The 20,340-nt window shown below is 47.5% G+C and overlaps 1 protein-coding gene across 4 annotated transcripts in view; it reads right to left on the reverse strand.

Annotated features, from left to right (window-relative positions):
• The window catches only part of SLC39A11 (solute carrier family 39 member 11), a 460,542-nt gene that overhangs the window by 70,129 nt on the left and 370,073 nt on the right, over positions 1-20,340 (reverse strand). For 3 of the 4 annotated variants that reach the window (XM_010360245.2, XM_030923374.1, XM_030923375.1), the window contains one exon: positions 13,049-13,118. In XM_010360245.2, the coding sequence (XP_010358547.1) occupies positions 13,049-13,118 (70 nt within the window). Of the gene's footprint in view, positions 1-326; positions 1,601-13,048; positions 13,119-20,340 lie in introns of those variants that run through there. The other variant, XM_030923376.1, reaches the window with a different exon arrangement.

Consider the following 20,340-nt stretch of genomic DNA (forward strand, 5'->3'; position numbering starts at 1 on the left):
ATTAATGTGTATCAAGAGCATAATTACAAACCAGGTATTATCATGCAAGGGTTTCATATTGTTTCATGGAATTTGAACTGGGGTGGGGTGCAGGAGGGAAAAAGTAAGGTTTTTGGAAGGTCTTTGGTCTTTCTATCTGGAAGACAGAAAGGACTTTGTTTTATCCTGAGTTCATGAACTGATTTTTGGTGGTAAATAACACTTTTTTTTTTTTTTGAGACAGACTCTCACTCTGTTGCCCAGGTTGGAATGCAATGGTGCGATCTCAGCTCACTGCAAACTCTGCCTCCTGGGTTCAAGCGATTCTCCTGCCTCAGCCTCCCGAATAGCTGGGATTACAGGTGCCCACCACCACGCCTGGCTAATTTTTGTATTTTTTAGTAGAGACAGGGTTTTACCGTGTTTGCCAAGCTGGTCTCGATCTCCCGTCCTTAAGAGATCCGCCAGCCTTGACCTCCCAAAGTGCCAGGATGACAGGCATGAGCCACTGCACCTGGCTGCACTTTCTAGAAGGGTGATCTCTCATAAAAGAATTCAGTGACCATGGCAGTCTACGATCGCATCTTTCCTTCAACGCCTTCACTTTGAAAAATATAAAAGGTGGCCGTCCTTTGTCAGTCTTTACATATTTGGGGGATGTCTTCATTGTCCAACAAAGCCCAACAGTCTCATAGCCATGGATACAATCTGCCTCTCTCACATGATGGACGTAGAAACTGAGGCACACACAGTGAGGGCCGAGTGCTCAGTCAGGTTGTCCGGTGCTTGTCAGGTGAAGTCCCAGATGCTTCATGGAGAGATGTCACCAGGAGGACAGAGTGTTGAAATGGGCACGAGTCTTAATATCTCTCCCGGGATTTTCTTCGTCTTTGTAAGAGTGAGTGAGTGAGAGAGAGAGAGAGAGAGAGAGAGAGAGAGAGAGAGAGAGAGTGTGTGTGTGTGTGTGTGTGCGTGTGTGTTTGCAGCCTAGCTGTCAGGAGGTCTGGATTAGAGAATTTCTCCATCCTTCAAAGGAAAACCATCTTTCAGAGTAAGTAGTAGCAGGAAGAGATGGATGACAGTAACTGGATTTGTAACACCAGTGAGGCCAACCCCAAACACACACAACCATCACCCTACACGTGGATTGTCTGTGCCAGGAGAACAAAGTACAGGCGTGAAGAGTGCTAACTTCAGAACACCCCAAGATCAACTAGATTTTTCTTTTTGCCATTGTTGAGGTGATACATTTACTATTCGAATGACTTTTGTTGAATAATGTTATATGTTCCATCAGTCCTGGGGAGTGAAGACAGTGAGTCATAAAAGTCTGCCAGACACAGATGAAGCCAGACTAAGACGGAACCTTGTGGACAATCTCAGGTTAGCAGGTAATCAGATCATTCACCCATCTGTCCATCTGTTTATCCATTCAACCCAGAGATTCACAAGCAGCAGGCTCCATGATGGAATATTTTATAAGCAAATGGCTATTAAGTTCTTGATTTTCCTCCACATGTTCTGGAAAATCACCAGGTTTCCAGGTAACGATGGGATTGTATTTGTCAGCACAGAGCTGGAGATGTGGAGAATAAAATCTCCAAGGGGTAGCTCTTCTCTCCTGGTAGGATTAGTCAAAAAAAAATCTTAGATGTGCAACTATGGGGAGATCAGTGGTGCTAACACAGGAACACACATCTTACTGGCAAAACACTGTCCTTTTTGTTTTTTTTCCTCTGTAAAACTTTGCTCTTATTGGGAGCTTGAAAAGCGTTATCATAAAAAAGCCATGGGAAAGGAGAAAGGGAGAGGAAAGAGAGGGGAAGAGGGGGATAAGAATTACCCAGGTTTGGACAGGGACTCTGGTGATGAGGCCCAAGACGATTCATTTCTCCCTGTTCGCTTCCCAGGCTTCAATCCCATCTGGCTCCTTTAATTGAGTTTTCTATTGCAATGCACAAAACAGATAGTTTTCCAAAAGCTTGCTCAAAAGCTTCAAGGTGGTCCAAGAATGGGAGGAGCACTTCTTGAAGTTCACATGGGACAAGAGAAAAAATATCAAGAAAGCGGTGCGGGGAGTGAGCCTCAGAGGGGAAGCTGAGACAATGAGGAAAGCAGACCTTCTGAGACATCCTGGAAGTTCCCTCCACCCTCTGAAATGGAAACATGACCAGCTACAGACAGATCAGCTCTTAGAGGGGAGGAAAGAGCCCCGGGGTTCAGGAACCAGGAGCTCTGACTTCAATCATCCCTGATGACTTCCTTTTCCACTCTGAGACTTCAGTTTCTTCACCTATAACATTAGAGACTTGGGCTAGATCAGGGGTTTTCTGGGGAAAGGGTGGTATCTATTCCATCCAGAGTGTGCACTTAGGAACTTGCTCCAAAAGCTTCAACTGCTAAAAAAAAAAAAAGTACTTAAGAGGCAAGACAATCTTTCAAAATCACGTTCAGCCCGCCCATCCCACGAAGTCAAGCTTGTTTTCCCAGTTGCAATGGATGAAATAACTATCCTGCTATCTTTCCTCAAAAGGATTAATCCTGTGCTCAGTGAATCTCTGTGGATTGAAAGGACGGATGGATGGGGACAGACTGATAAATGACTTGATGACAAAGGACATAAGATGGTGAGAACCTGTTTGATCCTGGTCTGGCTTTGCCCATGCATCCAGTGGACTTCCTTGGCCTGGCTCACTTTCTTCACTTCCCAGAATGCATGCAATAAATAACACTACGTTTTTTAAGTCACTAGAAAAGTAAATATCACCCTCTCCCCTTGAAATGGCAAAAAGAAAAACTGAACTGATTTTTTGGGTGTTTGGAAGTGAGGACTTTTTGCATCTCTATGCTCCTCTGCTAGGGTAGACCATCGAAGGCTTGGAGTAGCTTCTCACACTTTAATTGGCCCATTTCACATTTCTACCCCTCTACGTAGGGTCACATAAAAGCTCTACTTTTATTTCCGACATGGGAAAATAAGACAATAAGGAGCTTTATAAGTGCTGAATTCAATGGGGGGTGAAACATCAGGGTACAACAGCCAGAATATAAGGATGCTACTATTTTGAAAAACGTCCAAAGCGAAGTTGGACATGTCCAAAGTTACATGTAACTGACATATATGGTCCTTAGCCTTTTGCAGGTACACCCTCTGTACAAGCCGAACATGGATTCGGAGAGCAACACACTCGTCTCAGCTGCCTTTCCTGGTCAAACTTTTTCCTTCTGGTGCTGTCTAGCGACCTATGACGCCAAGCTACCGCGTGGTGGTGCTGTCTGTCCACTGCTGCCCACCGGCACTTTCCAAGACCACTGTCTCTTTGTAATTCAACGTGAGGCTATGCAGTGTGGGAGGATGAGCCAAGAAAATTGAAGAGAAGGAGCTGCCAATAGATCACTCTAGAATTCCAGACAGGGTAGTGTGATAGGTTCAAGAGAAGAGCTTGCCTGCATAAAATAAAATTGAGAGCACCCTGTGTGACTGCAGATAAAGAATAGAACAGGATTGTGCCGAAGTCATTGAAGGGTGGGAGGGGCATTTTTCTGCTGTGAAAGGGTGGGAACAGTGGGATCAAGGTGTCAAAGTATTTTCTCCCCAGGCACCTTACTGTCCTCAGGCTGGGTCTCCACTTCTCAGGCTAAACGCTATTCTCCAGGGAGACCAGGCTGGGAATGCTGAGACCCAAGTTGCTAGGCAGGGAGGAGGTCAAGATCAGCAACTTTGAGGAAGGAAGGGTCTCCCTGGGATGCTCCACGAGTCTGGGAGACTGAGTGCTGCCCGGGGCAGGTCTAGGCATTGGGAGAGCAGCTGCGTGGAGGCTTGGAGGGAGCCAGTGAAGGCAGCTTGCTTGTTCAAAGATGTTAGAGTGAACTATAATTAAAATGTTTCCATGTGAGTTCCCTGAGACTCCTCCCTGCCACAACAATGAAGTCTCCTTTGTAACTTCTCTACATGTAACCTGCAAGCATGCTTTCAATAATCTACAGGATGCACACCCGGAGTCTCAGCTACTTGGGAGGCTGAGGAGGGAGGATTATTTGAGCCCAGGAGGTCAAGGCTGCAGCAAGCTATGATTGTGCCACGGCACTGCAGCCTGAGCAACAGAGCAAGATCCTGTCTACACACACACACACACTCTACTGGAGCAAAACTAGAGTGGCTGCTTGGATAGGCAGACACACATGTAATGTGTCTTACACATAAAGACATGCTCATCTACTGGCTAATGTTGATGAATGACCAGGAAAATATGTCAATTGCCATTTTTCTTTCTAAATAAAGGGTTGCTTTGTTAACGAATGGCTGCTGTCTTAAATAACTGTTAATATATCAACATACATATTTATAAGCCAGAGGAAAGGATTTATCTGACTTACAATCTTTACTCTTTGATAGGAGAGGCAAACATGTATCTTAAAATTGGTTTTGATGCCTCCATGTGTAACTGAATGAGCTATATTATGTCCAAATGTAGACTAATCAACCATGCATCCTTTACCAAGTGTCTGGGTGCTGATTAGCATTAGCTGGTTGGTCATATCTTGGGGATGTGTTTTGTGGACTATCTAAGGCACACTAAAGTTTGCAGCCAGCCTCCTCTGCTGTGCACAGCCTGCTCTGGGATGGCCGCTGCACCTGTAGGTCAAGGCGGGTCCATGCACTACAAACGTCTCTTGACACGTGCTTAGTCAAAGCTTAAAACAGGAAGTGGTATGTGAAGCTGCGTGTTTAAGTATAGACAGCCTTGCTCTCCCTGCTGGTTTGAATGATGCCTGCCACTGAGTTAAGTGGGAGCTGAGGGCGTGTCTCCTCTCCAGAGAACACGTTCTTCAAAGTGACGATACTTCAGAAAGGAAAACCACTTAAGCATGCAATTCCCCAAGTGCATATGGTCTGAAGAATTCCTTTGTGGTTGAAGCAGAAGGAAACTGCTATGGGACCAGAACAGAAAGAAGCAAGCTGGGGCCAGGCACACTGGCTCACACCTGTAATCCCAGCACTTTGGGAGGCTGAGGCGGGTGGATCACGAGGTCAGGAGATCGAGACCATCCTGGCTAACACGGTGAAACCCTGTCTCTACTAAAAATACAAAAAATTAGCCAGGCATGGTGGTGGGCGCCTGGAGTCCCAACTACTTGGGAGGCAGAGGCAGGAGAATGGTGTGACCCAGGAGGCAGAGCTTGCAGTGAGCTGAGATCATGCCACTGCACTCCAGCCTGGGGGACACAGCGAGACTCCGTCTCAAAAAAAGAAAAAGAAAGAAGCAAGCTGTGTTTCCCTCGAACTACAGGCCTCCCTCTGCTGGCTGAGAGTCTTCCTAATTCAGGAGACAATGACCTCTGAATGAACACCTTGGTGCAAGCTGACCTGGCCAGGTAGGGAGGTGGACAGAGGTGAAGGAGCTGGGCAGGGCTCCAGGAAGGTGAGGAAGTAACAGCATCTGTACACCAGATGGCAGCAGCCACACACACATGATAGGCGAGGTGCCTGCCTGTCCTCCCGGGTCAGAAACCCCTTACGTGGGAACTGAAGACAGAGCCTTCTCGGAATAGTTCCTTTTCTCGTGGGTGGCTATGATGCCATAGGCAATATCTACATGAAGCCTCTTGCTTCAATAAACAGGGCACAAGCAGGAGGTCATAAGAAAGACAGCTGGCCTCAAGAGTACTGAATGATGAATCTGGGCTAAAAACAGGGATTGTGTCCACTAAATTAGGGGTCTACACACTGTCTGAAAAGGGTCAGATAGCCAGGCACGGTGGCTCACGCCTGTAATCCCAGCACTTTGGGAGGCTGAGGCAGGCAGATCACTTGAGCTTAGGAGTTCGAGCCCAGCCTGGGCAGAGTCAATCTCTATCAAAAAAATACAAAAATTAGCCAGGGTGTGGTGGCATGTGCCTGTCGTCCCAGCTGCTTGGGAGGGAGGCTGAGGTGGGAGGATCGCTTGAGCCCAGGGGGTTGAGGGTGCAGTGAGCCATGATTGCACCACTGCACTACAGCCTGGGTGACAGAGTGAGACAACGTCTCAAAAAAAGAAAGAAAAGAAAAGAAGAGAAGAGAAGAGAAAAGAAAAAAGGAAAGAGGAGGTTAGATAGTACATATTTTCAGCTTTGCAGATAGTAAGTATTTCCAGCTTTTCAGCCTTAAGATTTCTCTGGCCATTAGGCAGATCGGCCACTGTAGCACATATGGAACCACAGACAATATGGAAACAAATGGGTATGTCTGTGCTCCAATAAAGCCTCCTTTCCAGAAACAGGTGTTGGGCCAAATTTGGCCCACAGACCATAGTTTGCCAACCCCTCCACTAAAGGAGTCAAAAACGATCTGGCTTAGTTAGCTTGGTGCACATGTACCCTGGGCCTATACTGGGTAACGCTTTCCCCAGTCTGTGTAAATGCAGTCCTGCTCCCCTCTCAGTCCACTCCACAGCATGAGATCAACCTACGTTTCCTTGTCACCTGGACTCAAATTCTCCCTTCTCCCTTCCATGCAACAACAAAATCAGCAGGCAAACGCTGTCTGTGGGTTCTATACACAACAGCTCTTCCTGGGACCACAGGTGCACACCCTGATGCCTAGCTGATTTTTTCATTTTTTTATAGAGATGGGGTCTCCCTATGTGGCCCTGGCTGGCCTTGATTTCTGGGGCACAAGCGATCCTCCTGCGTCAGCCTCCCAAAGTGTTAGAATTACAGGTGTGAGCCACCACGCCAGACCTAGCATAATTTACTAATGTCTTCTTTTCCCTTTTGCCCTGATGTACCTTCTACACACATCCTGTAACAATGGGTAATAAGTAGTAGACTTGGCAGTCCATATTTGTGCTCAGTGAAAAATTCAACTTGGCAATAGACAAGGGGTGGGTAAACTTCAACCCAAAGGCCCACCACCTATTTCTGTAAATAAACTTGGATTGGGGCACAGCCACGCCCATTTCTTCTTCTTTTTTTTCTTTTTTTCTTTTTTTGAGACAGAGTTTCACTCTTGTCCCCAGGCTGGAGTGCAACTGCACAATCTTGTCTCACTGCAACCACCACCTCCTGGGTTCAAGCAATTCTGCCTCAGCCTCCCAAGTAATTAGAACTATAGGTGTGTGCCACCACATCTGGTAATTTTTTTGTATTTTTAGTAAAGACAGGTTTTCAACCTGTTAGTCGGGCTGGTCTCGAACTCCTGACCTCAGGTGATCTGCGTGCCTCGGCCTCCCAGTGCTGGGATTACAGGTGTGAGCCACTGTGTCCAGCCAGCCACGCCTATTTCTTTGTGTATTATTTAGGGCTACCATGGCACTTCCACGACAGTCAGTCAAGTAGTTGTGACAGAGATCATATGGCCCACAGGCCATCTGGAACTTTAAGAGAAAGTTTGGCAGCTTCTACTCTAGAATGGCAGCTACTTTTTCTTGGCACTTTGAAGACAGCATTCCCTTATCTTCAATTAGAGCTCAGAAATCTTCTGTGAGTTGAACTGTTGTTTCTGCGTAGAGAATCTGTCTGTGCCTCTGGTATCTCCAGATTCTGTCGCAGTCCCTAGTGGATAAGGTCTGGGTCTGCGTCTCCACCCAAATCTCATGTGGAATTGTAATCCCTAATGTTGGGGGTAGGACGTGGTGGGAGGTGATTTGATCATGGGGGCGGCTTTCCTCCTTGGTGTCTTTTGTAAAACTATTGTATTATTATAAATCTATCTCTTATTAAGCATTAAAAAGTGCTTTCATTTGTGCAGCCTTATGCAGTTTTTTTTTTTTTTTTTTTTTTTTTGGTGATTAACCTTTCACTTTAGATTAGCTTTAGGTCTACAGAAAAGCTCAAAGATAGTACAGACAGTTCCTGTAGACCCTGCCCTCAGTTTCCCCTATCGTTAGCATCTCACTTTGGATGGAACATTTGTTACAACTAAGGAACCCATATTGGTGCATTCCTTTGTTTGCTTGCTTGTCCGAGATGCAGACTTGCTCTGTTGTCCAGGCTGGAATGCAATGGCGTAATCTCGGCTCACTGCAACCTCCGCCTCCAGGTTCAAGAGATTCTCCTGCCTCAGCCTCCTGAGTAAGCTGGGATTACAGGTGCCCACCACCATGCCTGGCTAGTTTTTTGTATTTTTAGTAGAGATGGGGTTTCACCATGTTGGTCAGGCTGGTCTCAAACTCCTGATCTCAGGTGATCCACCCGCCTCGGCCTCCCAAAGGGCTGAGATTACAGGCCCTTTTCTTTTCTTTTTTTGAGACAGAGTCTCGCTCTGTTGCCCAGGCTGGAGGGCAGTGGTGAGATCTCAGCTCACTGTAACCTCTGCCTCCTGAGTTCAAGCGCTCCTGCCTCAGCCTCCTAAGTAGCTGGAATCAAAGGCACCCACTACCACACCTGGCTAATTTGTGTACTTTTAGTAGGGATGGGGTTTCAGAAGCACGTAAGCCAGGCTGGTCTCGAATTCCTGACCTCAAGGGATCTGCCCCCCTCAGCCTCTCAAAGTGCTGGGATTATAGGCGTGAGCCACAGCACCTGGCCATGTGCATTATTTTTAACTACACTACACAGTGTATTCAGATTTCACTAGTTCTTCCCTAACATCTCTTTTCTGTACAAAGATCCCATCTTACATTTAGTCTCCTTATATTTAGTCTCCTTCATCTACTCTGGACGGTTTTTTAGACTTCCCTTGTCTTGGGACCATCCTGGCAGTTTTGAGGAGGGCTGGTGAGGTATTTTGTGCCTCAGTTCGGGTCTGTCTGATGCATTTCTCCTGTAGTTTTCTTATTTCTGGTTTTGTGAGTGCTATCTTTCCTGCGCAGCATGTTTCCCTATGTGGTTTGCTTCTGTTTTATTTTCTATTTGAGTGTAAGTGTAACTGTACTTAAGACTCCCCTTCCTTGCCCCAGGCATCTGCTGTGGCTGGTTAGTGGAAGAGTTAGGGCTTTGTGTAGGTGAGGACTTTATGTTTGTTTCTGCTAGAGCCTAAAAGATTTCTATTATCCTAGACCAATATTTATGTTCTTTATTTGAGGTCTCTGGTACAATAGGGTATAAAAGTTTGTACCGTACATACACCCTTGTGTGATGCAGGTCTAGGGTTTTCCTATCCTGCACATTGTTTACTATGCCTTATATATACCCTGTCTCTCTGTCCAAGATCCTGGAGACAGGACAAGCTGCACATGCAAGTTCCTGGACCAGTGGGTGGAGTTTTATAGCCCCTTTTACAGAAGGCAATACCAGTAAGCCCTGGCCTTTAGGCTTGGCTGTTTCAGTTCCCTGACATCCAAGGGCAAGGCCATGGCTCCATCTGCTCCACGGGCATGAGGTCCAACCCTCAGTCTTTTCAACCTCTATGAGGATCTGAAACCACCTTCCACGGTGTCTTTGATTTTTCCCTTTATTTCTAGCATCTGGCACTTCTTTCTCCTTAGTTCTTGGCTGTGTAGTAAAAACCATGTTTATTCGTGTGTTTGTTTGCGGTGGGACATCCGTGTCAGCTGAGCTCACCATGTTACTGGAAGTACTAGTGACAAATGTTCAGCTTTTTGGAAGATTTCTGTCATACGAATTGTGTTTTCTGCAGTGACTAGCACAATACGGGACACATACCAGTACTCACTAAAGAACGGATGCACGAATGAATGAGCGGAGACCAGGACTGCTCAGAAGATAGCTAAGCATTTGCAGCCTCAGTGGAGGCTGGACTGGCTGAGTCTGGGAGATTCTGGGCAGGCAGGGGCTGGTACACAGTCCCTCTGCCTGGCACTCTGTGTCACAGTGGTCCTGGACTCATGTGGCTTTATTCAATGCTGAGGACTACATGATTTCACCAATGGCTCATCCAACAGGGTGGCCTGTTCACTCTACTTTCATCGTCTTACAGTGTCAGTACCTTTTCTTTTCCTTCTTGAAAGAGGGAACTGGCCGGGCGTGGTGGCTCATGCTTGTAATCCCAGCACTTTGCTGAGGCAGGCAGATCACGAGGTCAGGAGATCGAGACCATCCTGGCTAACACGGCGAAACCCCATCTCTACTAAAAATGCAAAAAAAATTAGCTGGGCATGGTGGTGGGTGCCTGTAGTCCCAGCTACTTAGGAGGCTGAGGCAGGAGAATGGCGTGAACCTGGGAGGTGGAGCTTGCAGTGAGTTGAGATCGCGCCACTGCACTCCAGCCTGGGCGACAGAGCAAGACTCCGTCTCAAAAAAAAAGGAAAGAGGGAACTGAGAGTGTGGGTGGATTTAGTGCAACTGATCAAGCCAAAGTCTCATCCTGGATTGCAGTGGTAATCTAAGGCAAGATACTGCCTTGGTGTATGAACACCATAGCAGCCTGTTTCTGCAGGGCTGGCTTCTCTGGACTCTACACACAAGCACAGATGCTGGTTTGAAAGCCCCAGCATAGTAAGACAACCGGAAGCTGCAGCCCTTGACGTCCTTGTGTCAACAGGCACAACACTGGCCCCAACCTGTTATTGGTTGAGCAATTCTACAGCCTTGCAGGGTGGCAGGCTCTGCCTGTCCAGGCTACACTTCAGCACACACCTTTCCCTCGTGGCTACTCAAGTGGAAAGTCCTCACTCTCCACTACACTCTAGTCCCTATCCTCCTATGAAATCCTATGTGTAGTGTGAACTAAAGGCAGAGAAAGCTAGCAAGCCTTGGCCTGGGGCTGCTCTACATCTTGCCACCCAAGAAGAGGGCAGACATTTAGGAAAGAGGGAATCATAAATTCTACATATTTTTCAAAGTGGGGAGAATGGGCTGAAGGGTCAGGTTGAGGGAGTGTTCTTCCCCCATTGCTTCTCTGCAGCCTGCATTGCAGGGCCCCCCGCCCTCATTACTCCTGTGGACACAGTGGCAATGACAGCAGAGCTCCGTCATGCCTGCCCCGCAGGCTGTGACAATAATGGGTCAGGAGTGGGGGCATGTGGACCCTCTAGTGATGCTTGTATAGCAGAGGGTCTCGTGAGGCTGAAGACACTGAGGCCTGCTGCACTGACTCCACCCCAGTTAGAGGATCTGGTTGAGGGCTTTTATAACTCAGAGAGAATCTGTTTGGTCCAAGGAAGGGAGGAGCTGAGTTGGAAATATTTTTGCTCCACTTTCTTCCGAAATACTTACAAAGATTGGCAGAAAGTGCAGGTGATAGAACAGAGGAACATTGGAGCTGACATGATGATGTCGCGGGGGACGTGGTGCCACCAGAGAGCCTGGCCTGTGAGTTCCATGCCTGGGGCACAGCTGTCACTTGCTGGGCACAGATCTTCTGCAGCCTGTGTGGTTTCCTGTGCTCCAGGGAGGACCTGGCCTTTGAATGTTCATAAGGTCAGACCCTCTGGGCTCTTCGGCCCCGTGGATATTGCTTGACTCTGAAGTCTCTTGTGGTCTAGTGGAGTCAGGATCAAAACTGCTGTGCCAGGGGCAGAAGAGCTACATGCCCCCACCCCAGGCCCCGTGCTTAGAAGAGCAGTCTGCAGGATGTGACGAGTCATCATTAGCCCTTGTTGTGGGTGATATTTCTTCCATTCTAAAGGCTCTGCCCTCATCTACCATCTCATGTGATTTTCACCATGGGCGTTATTTTAATGAATGACTTGGGAGTCTGAGAGGCAGGAATATGAAGTTGAGAACACAAAAAGTTTTGCCGTAGAACATTCCAGTCCCTGCACATATCCATGCACATGGAGCAGGCACGCCTCTTAACATACAGCCTTAGAATTCAGTGACCGGCAATGACTACATTTAACACACAGGGGCTCCACTTCAGCTGGGGAAACAGATGCAAGGAAGTGGCCTGAACACAGTCCTCAGGGTGCATAAACAGGCCCCACGCAGGCTTGGTAACCGGCGAAGGACGGAAAAGGGGTTATGTGAGAAAGTCGTTTTTGACAGTCACGATCAACGGGTGCGGGAGGGAGTGCTATTCCCTGGGGGGAGTCAGGGAGAATATTTTGGGACTGCATCAGTCTGAAGACAGTGAATGAGCTACAGGAGTGATAAACCAGTCACCCCTGAGTCACTGCACTGAGTTATGTTTTAAAATAATCGTGAATTCAAGTACCTTTAGATAGCGCGCATGCTGTTTCAAGTTTGTCTCAGTCCTCATGGTTCCCAACTATCTTCACCTGACTGTCTCCACCCATTTTGATGATCTTTTAGTCCCCTGAAGCCACTTGAGTTTGCTGCCTTCAGAAAGAAGGTTCCATCCTGCAGAGTGTGGCATTTATGGCTTTGTGGGTCTGGGTGAACCATGGAGACCTCACCTGCACCATGTCTAGAGAACGGCGTGTGATCCCAAGGCTGTGACTTTACCCACGCCCTGTTTATTTCCAGGCAGGTAGAAGAGCAAAGAATTTACAAGGCCCAGTGCTTGTGTATGGAAGGTGAGGGAAAATGAGGCATTGAGAGTGACGGCAGGATTGGCTTGGTCAATTGGGTACAGCAGTGACAGGGAATCCTGGAGGAAGGGCGGGTTCTACATGACAGCAGATGGAGAAATACAAGAACACATTCAGGACAAAAGACTCGGCTGGAGCTCGACTTGGGTATCACCAGCAAACACATGGAAAATAAAGTCACAAGAATGAAGAAGGTTGCCCAGGGATGGTGTGTTCAGTGAAAAGGAAGGATGCTCTAGATACAGGTCCCCGGGAACATCACCTCTTAAGAACAGGCCATAGGATGAGAAGGGACTTTCCAGGAGCAGGTGGAAAGAGAGAGGGAAACCAGGAGAGCTCAGCGTCAAGAAAGACAAAGGGAGGGCTTCGAAAAGGAAAGGCCTGAAGAGTGTCAGTGGCTGCCTTTGTTTTTTGTCATCAGTCTTCACACCTTTGAAGTGCTTAGAGTATAGCTTGCGATTCTGTCCACGTTTCGTTTTCAGAATGATCATCACCTACTTAATAGCTCATTTGAAAGACTCCTCTCTCAGGAGACTCCTCTCTCAGGGATGGCCTTCACCGGACCCCATGCGGCCTCCAACAGTGGGGCTGGGGTGCGGAATGATAATGCACAGACAGCCCACCCAGGTAACATGCACACTCGGAGCACCCCTGGGTGCAGAACCATGCTCTGGGGTACCAGGGTGCTGGCTTACCTGGCACTCTCAAAGGTAGCAGATGCCGTCTTTTCTATAGCCCCGAATCCAACTCCAACAGCGAGACCCTCTGAAATAGATGTAAGAAAAACAAGAGGGGTTAGGAATATTTCCCAATAAGGAACATCACCATTACTGTCACTGTGTCAAGTAGGACTGCATGAGGCTGCCAGTCACAGGAAATCATACTAACAGCAGCTTAAACCCAGGGAAACTAAGGCATGGGGTCCAAATGACTGCTGCCTACTTCTCTATAGCCTGCAATCTAGGAATGATTTTTGTATTTTTTAAGTAATTGAAAAAACAAAGACTACTTCATGACACATGAAAATTATATAAAATTTGGCCAGGCACGGTGGCTCATGCCTGTAATGCCACCACTCTGGGAGGCCGAGACAGGCAGATCACCTGAGGTCAGGAGTTCGAGACCAGCCTGGTCAACGTGGTGAAATCCCATCTCTACTAAAAATACGAAAGTTAGCAGGGCATGGTGGTGCACACCTGTAATCCCAGCTTACTCGAGAGGCTGAGGCAGGAGAATCACTTGAACATAGGAGGCAGAGGTTGCAGGAAGCCAAGAGTGTGCCACTGCCCTCCAGTATGGGTAACAAAGTGAGACTCTGTCTCAAAAAAAAAAAAAAGAAAAAGAAAAAAGAAAATTATATAAAATTCAAATTTGAGTGTCTGTAAATGAAGTTGTATTGGCACACAGCCATGCTTATTGGCTGACGAATTGTTTATGGCTGGTTTCATGTACATTAGCACAGTGGAGCAGTTGGGACAGAAACCGTATGGCCTGAAACCTAAAATATTTACTATCTGGACTTTTCATAACCCCTGGCCTAAACACACAGGGCTTTATTTATTAGCTCATGCAACAGAAAGTCCAAGGTTGATACGGCAGCCCAATGATGTCACTGTAGGCACAGGCGTCTTTTGTTTTTGTTTTTTTTTTTTTTCTTCATCCTCACCATTAGGTCCTCATAGTTGCAAAGTGACGGTGCTACCTCCAGGCATCTCAACTACATCCTAGGCAAGAAGAAAGTAGAAAGGTAGAAACCTTTCTTTATCAAGTCTTTGTCTCATTACTCTGGAATGAATGCCTTTCCCTGCAACCCTCATACCTCTTTGGCCAGAACAGGAGCAAACACCCATCCCTGGATCCATCACGGCCTCAGGCCCCAAATCCTGAGACTCCAGGATGGATTGAGGCCAGTCTCCATCCCTCTCTGGGGCTGGGAAAGAGTCTACCCTGCCCATGCTCCCTGAAATCAAGGGAGCCGCCATCTGAATAAACTGGGGTCTTGTCAGCAGGAAAGGAGGAGGGGTGGCACGATCACCACCACCAGCATGCATTTGCATTTTTATTTATTTTTATTTTTTATTGAGACAGAGTCTTGCTCTGTTGCCCAGGCTGGAGGGCGGTGGCGCCATCTCGGCTCACTGCAAGCTCCGCCTCCCGTGTTCAAGTGATTCTCCTGCCTCAGCCTCCTGAGTAGCTGGGACTACAGGTGCCCGCCACCACACCCGGCTAATGTTTTGTATTTTTAGTAGAGACGGGCTTTCACTGTGTTAGCCAGGATGGTCTCGATCTCCCAACCTTGTGTTCCACTTGCCTTGGCCTCCCAAAGTGCTGGGATTACAAGCATGAGCCACCACGCCCAGCCAAGCATACATTTTTATATGACTGCTCTTTGAAGAACATTCCAGCTTGCAGAGGAACCACCCTCAAATGGTGCAGAAGATGCGGTCTACATGGAGGGGGTGGCTAGAGTCGAGCTTGCAGCATCAGGCTAGACAAGATGGGTTTTCAGGTCCTTTCCTGTGGTTCACGGGCTTGCCAAGTTCACTAGCCACTCACCTAGGGATCAGATGTGGGAGGATGACGCTGGTCTGCGTGTATCTGATGGAGTAGTGACAGTCATGGAAGGAAATGGACCTGACCAGTGGCCGTGGACCAAAGGGGTGGAAGCACAGCGTCAGGACGCTTCTGACATCTCTGAAGAGGGCAATGATTCCCGTCGATCCAAACACGAAGGAGAACTACTGAATTACCACCACTGTTCAGCAGCAAGACCAAGGGCTTTGGGGGGTCAAATTAGAACTTTTTTTTAAGAAGAGGGAAGATATAAAAATCTACTGAGTGAGAGGAACTCATTTTCTTTTGATTCACTGCCTCTTAGTACAGCCTATTTCTTCCTTGTGTCCTGTCTGCTTGAAGTGGGTCCAGGATGCCAGAATTGTGATACTGACTCCAGGAGACACCTAGGGACAAGAAGGCAGTGGAGACTGATCCCAGGTTCAGGTGAAAGTGCTCACCTGTGATGCAGTCTGGCTCAACAAGAGACCGCAATGGGGTCTGGAGCCCAAAGATCCTGCTAAGGGATAAGGTGTTCTTTTTTTTTTTTTTTTTTTTTGCCTCATTTTACCCTTTGTGCTTGATCTCCTGCCGGGTCCTGATGGGATAGCTGTGACCACTGTAAGCTGCAGGTTGAGAATTTGGGATTCTTTTTTCTTTTTCCTTGAGACAGAGTCTCACTCTGTCGCCCAGGCTGGAGTGCAGTGGTGCGATCTCAGCTCACTGCAACCTCCACCTCCTGGGTTCAAGGGATTCTCCTGCCTCAGCCTCCCAAGTAGCTGGATTACAGGCGTGTGCCCCCATGCCCAGCTAATTTTTGTACTTTTAGTAGAGATGGGGTTTCACCATGTTGGCCTCCCAACGTGCTGGGATTAAAGGCATGAGCCACTGCACCTGGTGAGAATTTGGGATTCTGATTCCCTACCAGGTATCTTTCCGCTTTTCTTACAACAACCAACGTCAGGACACAGAGTCCTAGGACATTACAGCTTGCCCCACACTGCAAGCTCGACTCCAGAGATCAGCCGCTGTGACTCTTGGGCCCCTGCCAGGTTCAGAAGCCAGGTAGTTAGAGGGAGGTCTTTCCAAAACCAGACAGCAGCATCAAGCCTTCTGGGCCTGGCCTCTCAGCATGCATGTACACACCCAAGCAGGCCACGGAGAAGGCTCCCAAACTCTCCCTTTAACAGCTCTGAAGCTGAAGGTAGTTGGCTGGAGTCAGCACTACCATGGCAACCAGGCTTTAAAATCGATATGCATTTTAAAAAATTATTTTTTATTTACAGTTGACAACCTTGAACAATGCAGGGATTGGGGGCACCAATCCCCTGCACAGTCGAAAACCCACATATAACTTTTGACTCCCCCAGAAACGTTACTAATAGTCTAATACCGACCAAAAGCCTTACCAAGAACATAAAGTCAATTTATATATAGCACACATATTTTGTGTGCTATATATATTATATACGGTATTCTTACAAGAAAGTAAGCTAGATAACACTTCTTATATTCTTACAGTAAAGCAAGCTGCATAGAAGTTCTTAATGCTAAGAAAATCATAAGGAAGAGAAAATACATTTACAGTGCTGTGCTGTATTTATCAGGACCATATGTTTACACTGTCTGTTCATAAAGAGGCGTTGTCTGACTGAAACGGCAGGCACCCACAGCTGCAGACCTCAAACTATGGTACATATGAAGCAAGTTAATTTTTTCTTGTAATGTCATGACTTTTCTTTGCTTCTTGGGAGCACTTCCAGTATCCCTAACGGCACTCTGTATGGGTCCTATGGTATTATTCAAGGTTTACGGTATTGCACTAAACATGATGAAAAATACATAAGAACTGAGAGAGATCACTTTTTACGGTAATATGCAATTCACTGCAGAGGTGAACTGCTCACGAGGTGATGCTTAGTGTCACAAGGCCTTTTTTATTTTTATTATGGAACTTGAGACGGAGTTTCACTCTTGTTGCCCAGGCTGGAGTGCAATGGCGCGATCTCGGCTCACCACAACCTCTGCCTCCCGTGTTCAAGTGATTCTCCTGCCTCAGCCTCCCGAGTAGCTGGGATTATAGGCATGTGTCACCATGCCCAGCTAATTTTGCATTTTTAGTAGAGACAGGGTTTCTCTATGTTGGTCAGGCTGGTCTTGAACTCCTGACCTCAGGTGATCTGCCCTCACTCGCCTCGGTGACTTACAGGCGTGAGTCACCAAGCCAAGCCCGACAAGGCCTTTTACGCAGACACCTGCAGCACTTCAGCCCTGTCAGCCCACTGCAACAGCAACAGGAGGTGGCTACAAAATGGTTGCAGTAGTACAGTGGGCTGTAGTTAATTCTATGTAGTTACGACTTAATATTACATCATTTTTTAAATGTTTTAATTTTTTAAAAAGTTTTTCATAGAGATGGTCTCACTAAGTTGTCCAGGCTGATCTTGAACTCCTAGCCTCAAGGGATCCTCCTGCCTCAGCTTCTCAAAGTGCTGAGATTAGAGGCTTAACACTGCATCTTTATGTTTGCTTACATTTCTCTTCATTGTGAGTGGCACCATATATGACCTGTGTTTAAGGGTGTAATTTCTGATAAATTTTAACTTTTTATAATAGATTTATGTATTTTTACAGTAATCAATGATAGACTAGACTAGTATCGACACATACATTTCACTGTAGGTATAAGGCTTATAGTCCAGTGTCTAGCATAGAAAGGGCCACCAGTGCCCCATTTCCTAAGGCAAAGAATCACAGAGAGATTAGGATCTTGAAGACAAGGCCTAATTTGGAGCCTAGAGGCCTAATGTAGAGCCCTATCATTTGCATTAAAATGGCTAATTCAAATATAGGTTGGAACTGTCACCTCCAGTCCACAGATCAGAGAGGGAAGGTGATGGGAGCTGGTCTGAGAGACACAGGTGGGTTCTGAGTCTGAGGCCCAGGGTGTAGGTCCTTCACCACTCCAGGAGTAGATATGATGAAAGCCACCACTCAAGTATCACAAAGGGGTGTGGATCCATGTTCAATATTTTAAGGTTCGCCTGATGGATGTGACACCATCCAAAAGAGGTAGGCAAGAAGAAGTACCCAGCCAGGAGCGGTGGCTCCCGTGCCTGTAATCCCAGCATTTTAGGAGGCTGAGGTGGGCGAATTGCTTGAGATCAGGAGCTCAAGACCAGCCTGGCCAACATGGTGAAACCTCGTCTCTACTAAAAATACAAAACAATACCTGGGCGTGGTGGCTCACGCCTTTAATCCCAGCTACAAGGGAGGCTGAGGCAGGAGAATCACTTGAACTCGGGAGGCAGAGGTTGCAGTGAGCCGAAATGGCGCCACTGCACTCCAGTCTGGGTGACAGTGTGAGACTCCATCTCAAAAAAGAAGAGTATCCTACGTGAGGTGCCTGACGTTGGTGAGAGCTGAATTTCAGGGCAGGCTGCGATGGGTATGCCTGAGGGTTTCTGACATCCTTTCCATTAGGGAGGAGGCAGCCTCGTTTGTGCAGGCCGAGTCGTGGGAGCTGCCCGTGTCCATGGTCACAAGAATATGAACTTCGAGAACATCTGACCTGCTGCCACCTGGCCAGTGTCCTGCCTTTGAGGAGTCCAGTATTTACAAGCCTGCTGTTCTCAACCTTGTTTTGCACTAACACACCTGAGACCATCCATCGGTAATGGTGGGTCTGCAAGGCACAGATCTTCACCTGCGACCCTTGGGGAGAAATCAAGGAAACTACTTCCTGACACTAGACAGGCATATCCCTCCCTTTGAGAAAATTCACTTTCTAAAACCATAAACAACAGCTGGTTGACTCTTTTGTTAAAATTTTTCTTCTAATTAGTCATTTTAATGCAAATAATAGTGCATGCTAATTAGCAAAACAATCGCTTCGAGTAGTTTAGCTCGAAGTTCAGCAGCCTCAGCTTGCTGACTTATATAAATGCTCACAACAGCTTTGGGAGGTTCGGGAAGGGAGAACCCACTGAGCAGATGAGGAAAAGGGCCTGCCCTAGGTGACCCAGCTGGGGAGGCCAGCGCTGGGTCGTGAACCGCAGTCTCTCATTCTATTCCCCACCCGCAAGTGTCCTCTGCTGCCCAGTTTGCTTGCAGCTTTCCTCCAGCTATGACATGGCCCCACGGGTAGTGAACACCGGCATCTGAGTCTCCGTACCCTGAAGAGGTTTGGAGCAAAGGGAATGCATTTTCCCTCCAGCCCATCCTGTACCTCGGGCCAGGCCAGTAGCAGGGACAAAAGTTCACAAATGAGCATTCTGTGATGGTTTGCAGAGAAGCACATCTTTCCTCTCAGTTCTCCAGTGGCCCTGGCAGGAGGGAACCACAGCTCCACGCTGCCTTAGGAGGCTTCAGTCCACTTTCCCCCTGGACATAGAAAGTGAAACAGGAAGAAGAGGTCCTGGGGAAACACAGTGTATTTGTTACCACATCTGAAAACAGAGGTGAGCCCTGAGAGTTAAGCTCATGAGAAGGCAGGACACATCAGTTACGCATGCAGAAAGAACACCACGAGAACTTAGGCCGACACTGAAGATCAACAGACGGTAGAAAGAACTCACTGGGTGGAAAAGGAGGAAAAATGCTCACTGGTGCTCATGCCCCTGGTATCCCACCTCGAGTGCAAATAGAAGAAACCCAACTCATACTGTGAATAAGTTCTTGCCCCTTTACAAAGCTATTGCCATTAGCTCAGGGAAAATGAACTGCCTAGCCTGAGTTAGTAAGTCCGACTGAACGTAGGGTGAGGCAGAGTCTGGAGGACAAACTTGAACATAAGCACCAAAGCAGAAGCAGCTCACTCCAACCTCCTCCTGGGGCTGGAAGGCGGCTGTGCCTGCCTCTCTCCACCTCCCCATTGCCCTTGCAACTCCATCCCTCCATGCCCTCCTCTGTGGAAAACAGTAACAAAAAGGGTAGAGATAAACCCGGGCTCAAATCTTAGTATATTATTTAAGGTTCTTGCAAAAGTGAAAGGGGAATAACACTGCTTTGCTTACAGGATGGTTGTGTTAAATGAAATGTACCTGGCTGAGCACGGTGGCTCATGCCTGTAATCCCAACACTTTGGGAGGCCAAGGCGGGCGGATCATGAGGTCAGGAGATCAAGACCATCCTGGCTAACATGGTGAAACTCCGTCTCTACTAAAAATACAAAAAATTAGCCAGGTGTGGTGGCGGGTGCCTGTAGTCCCAGCTACTTGGGAGGCTGAGGCAGGAGAATGGCGTGAATCTGGGAGGCGGAGCTTGCAGTGAGCCGAGATCGCGCCACTGCACTCCAACCTGGGTGACAGAGCGAGACTCCATCTCAAAAAAAAAAAAAAATGAAAAAAAAAAAAAAAATGAAATGTACCTGACAGGCCTGTTCAGGGTTCCTCACTATTCACATCTGGTTGTGGGGGACTATTCTGGCCACTGT

Source organism: Rhinopithecus roxellana, chromosome 19, assembly GCF_007565055.1.
Source record: "Rhinopithecus roxellana isolate Shanxi Qingling chromosome 19, ASM756505v1, whole genome shotgun sequence".
In the NCBI taxonomy this organism is placed as follows: domain Eukaryota; kingdom Metazoa; phylum Chordata; class Mammalia; order Primates; family Cercopithecidae; genus Rhinopithecus; species Rhinopithecus roxellana.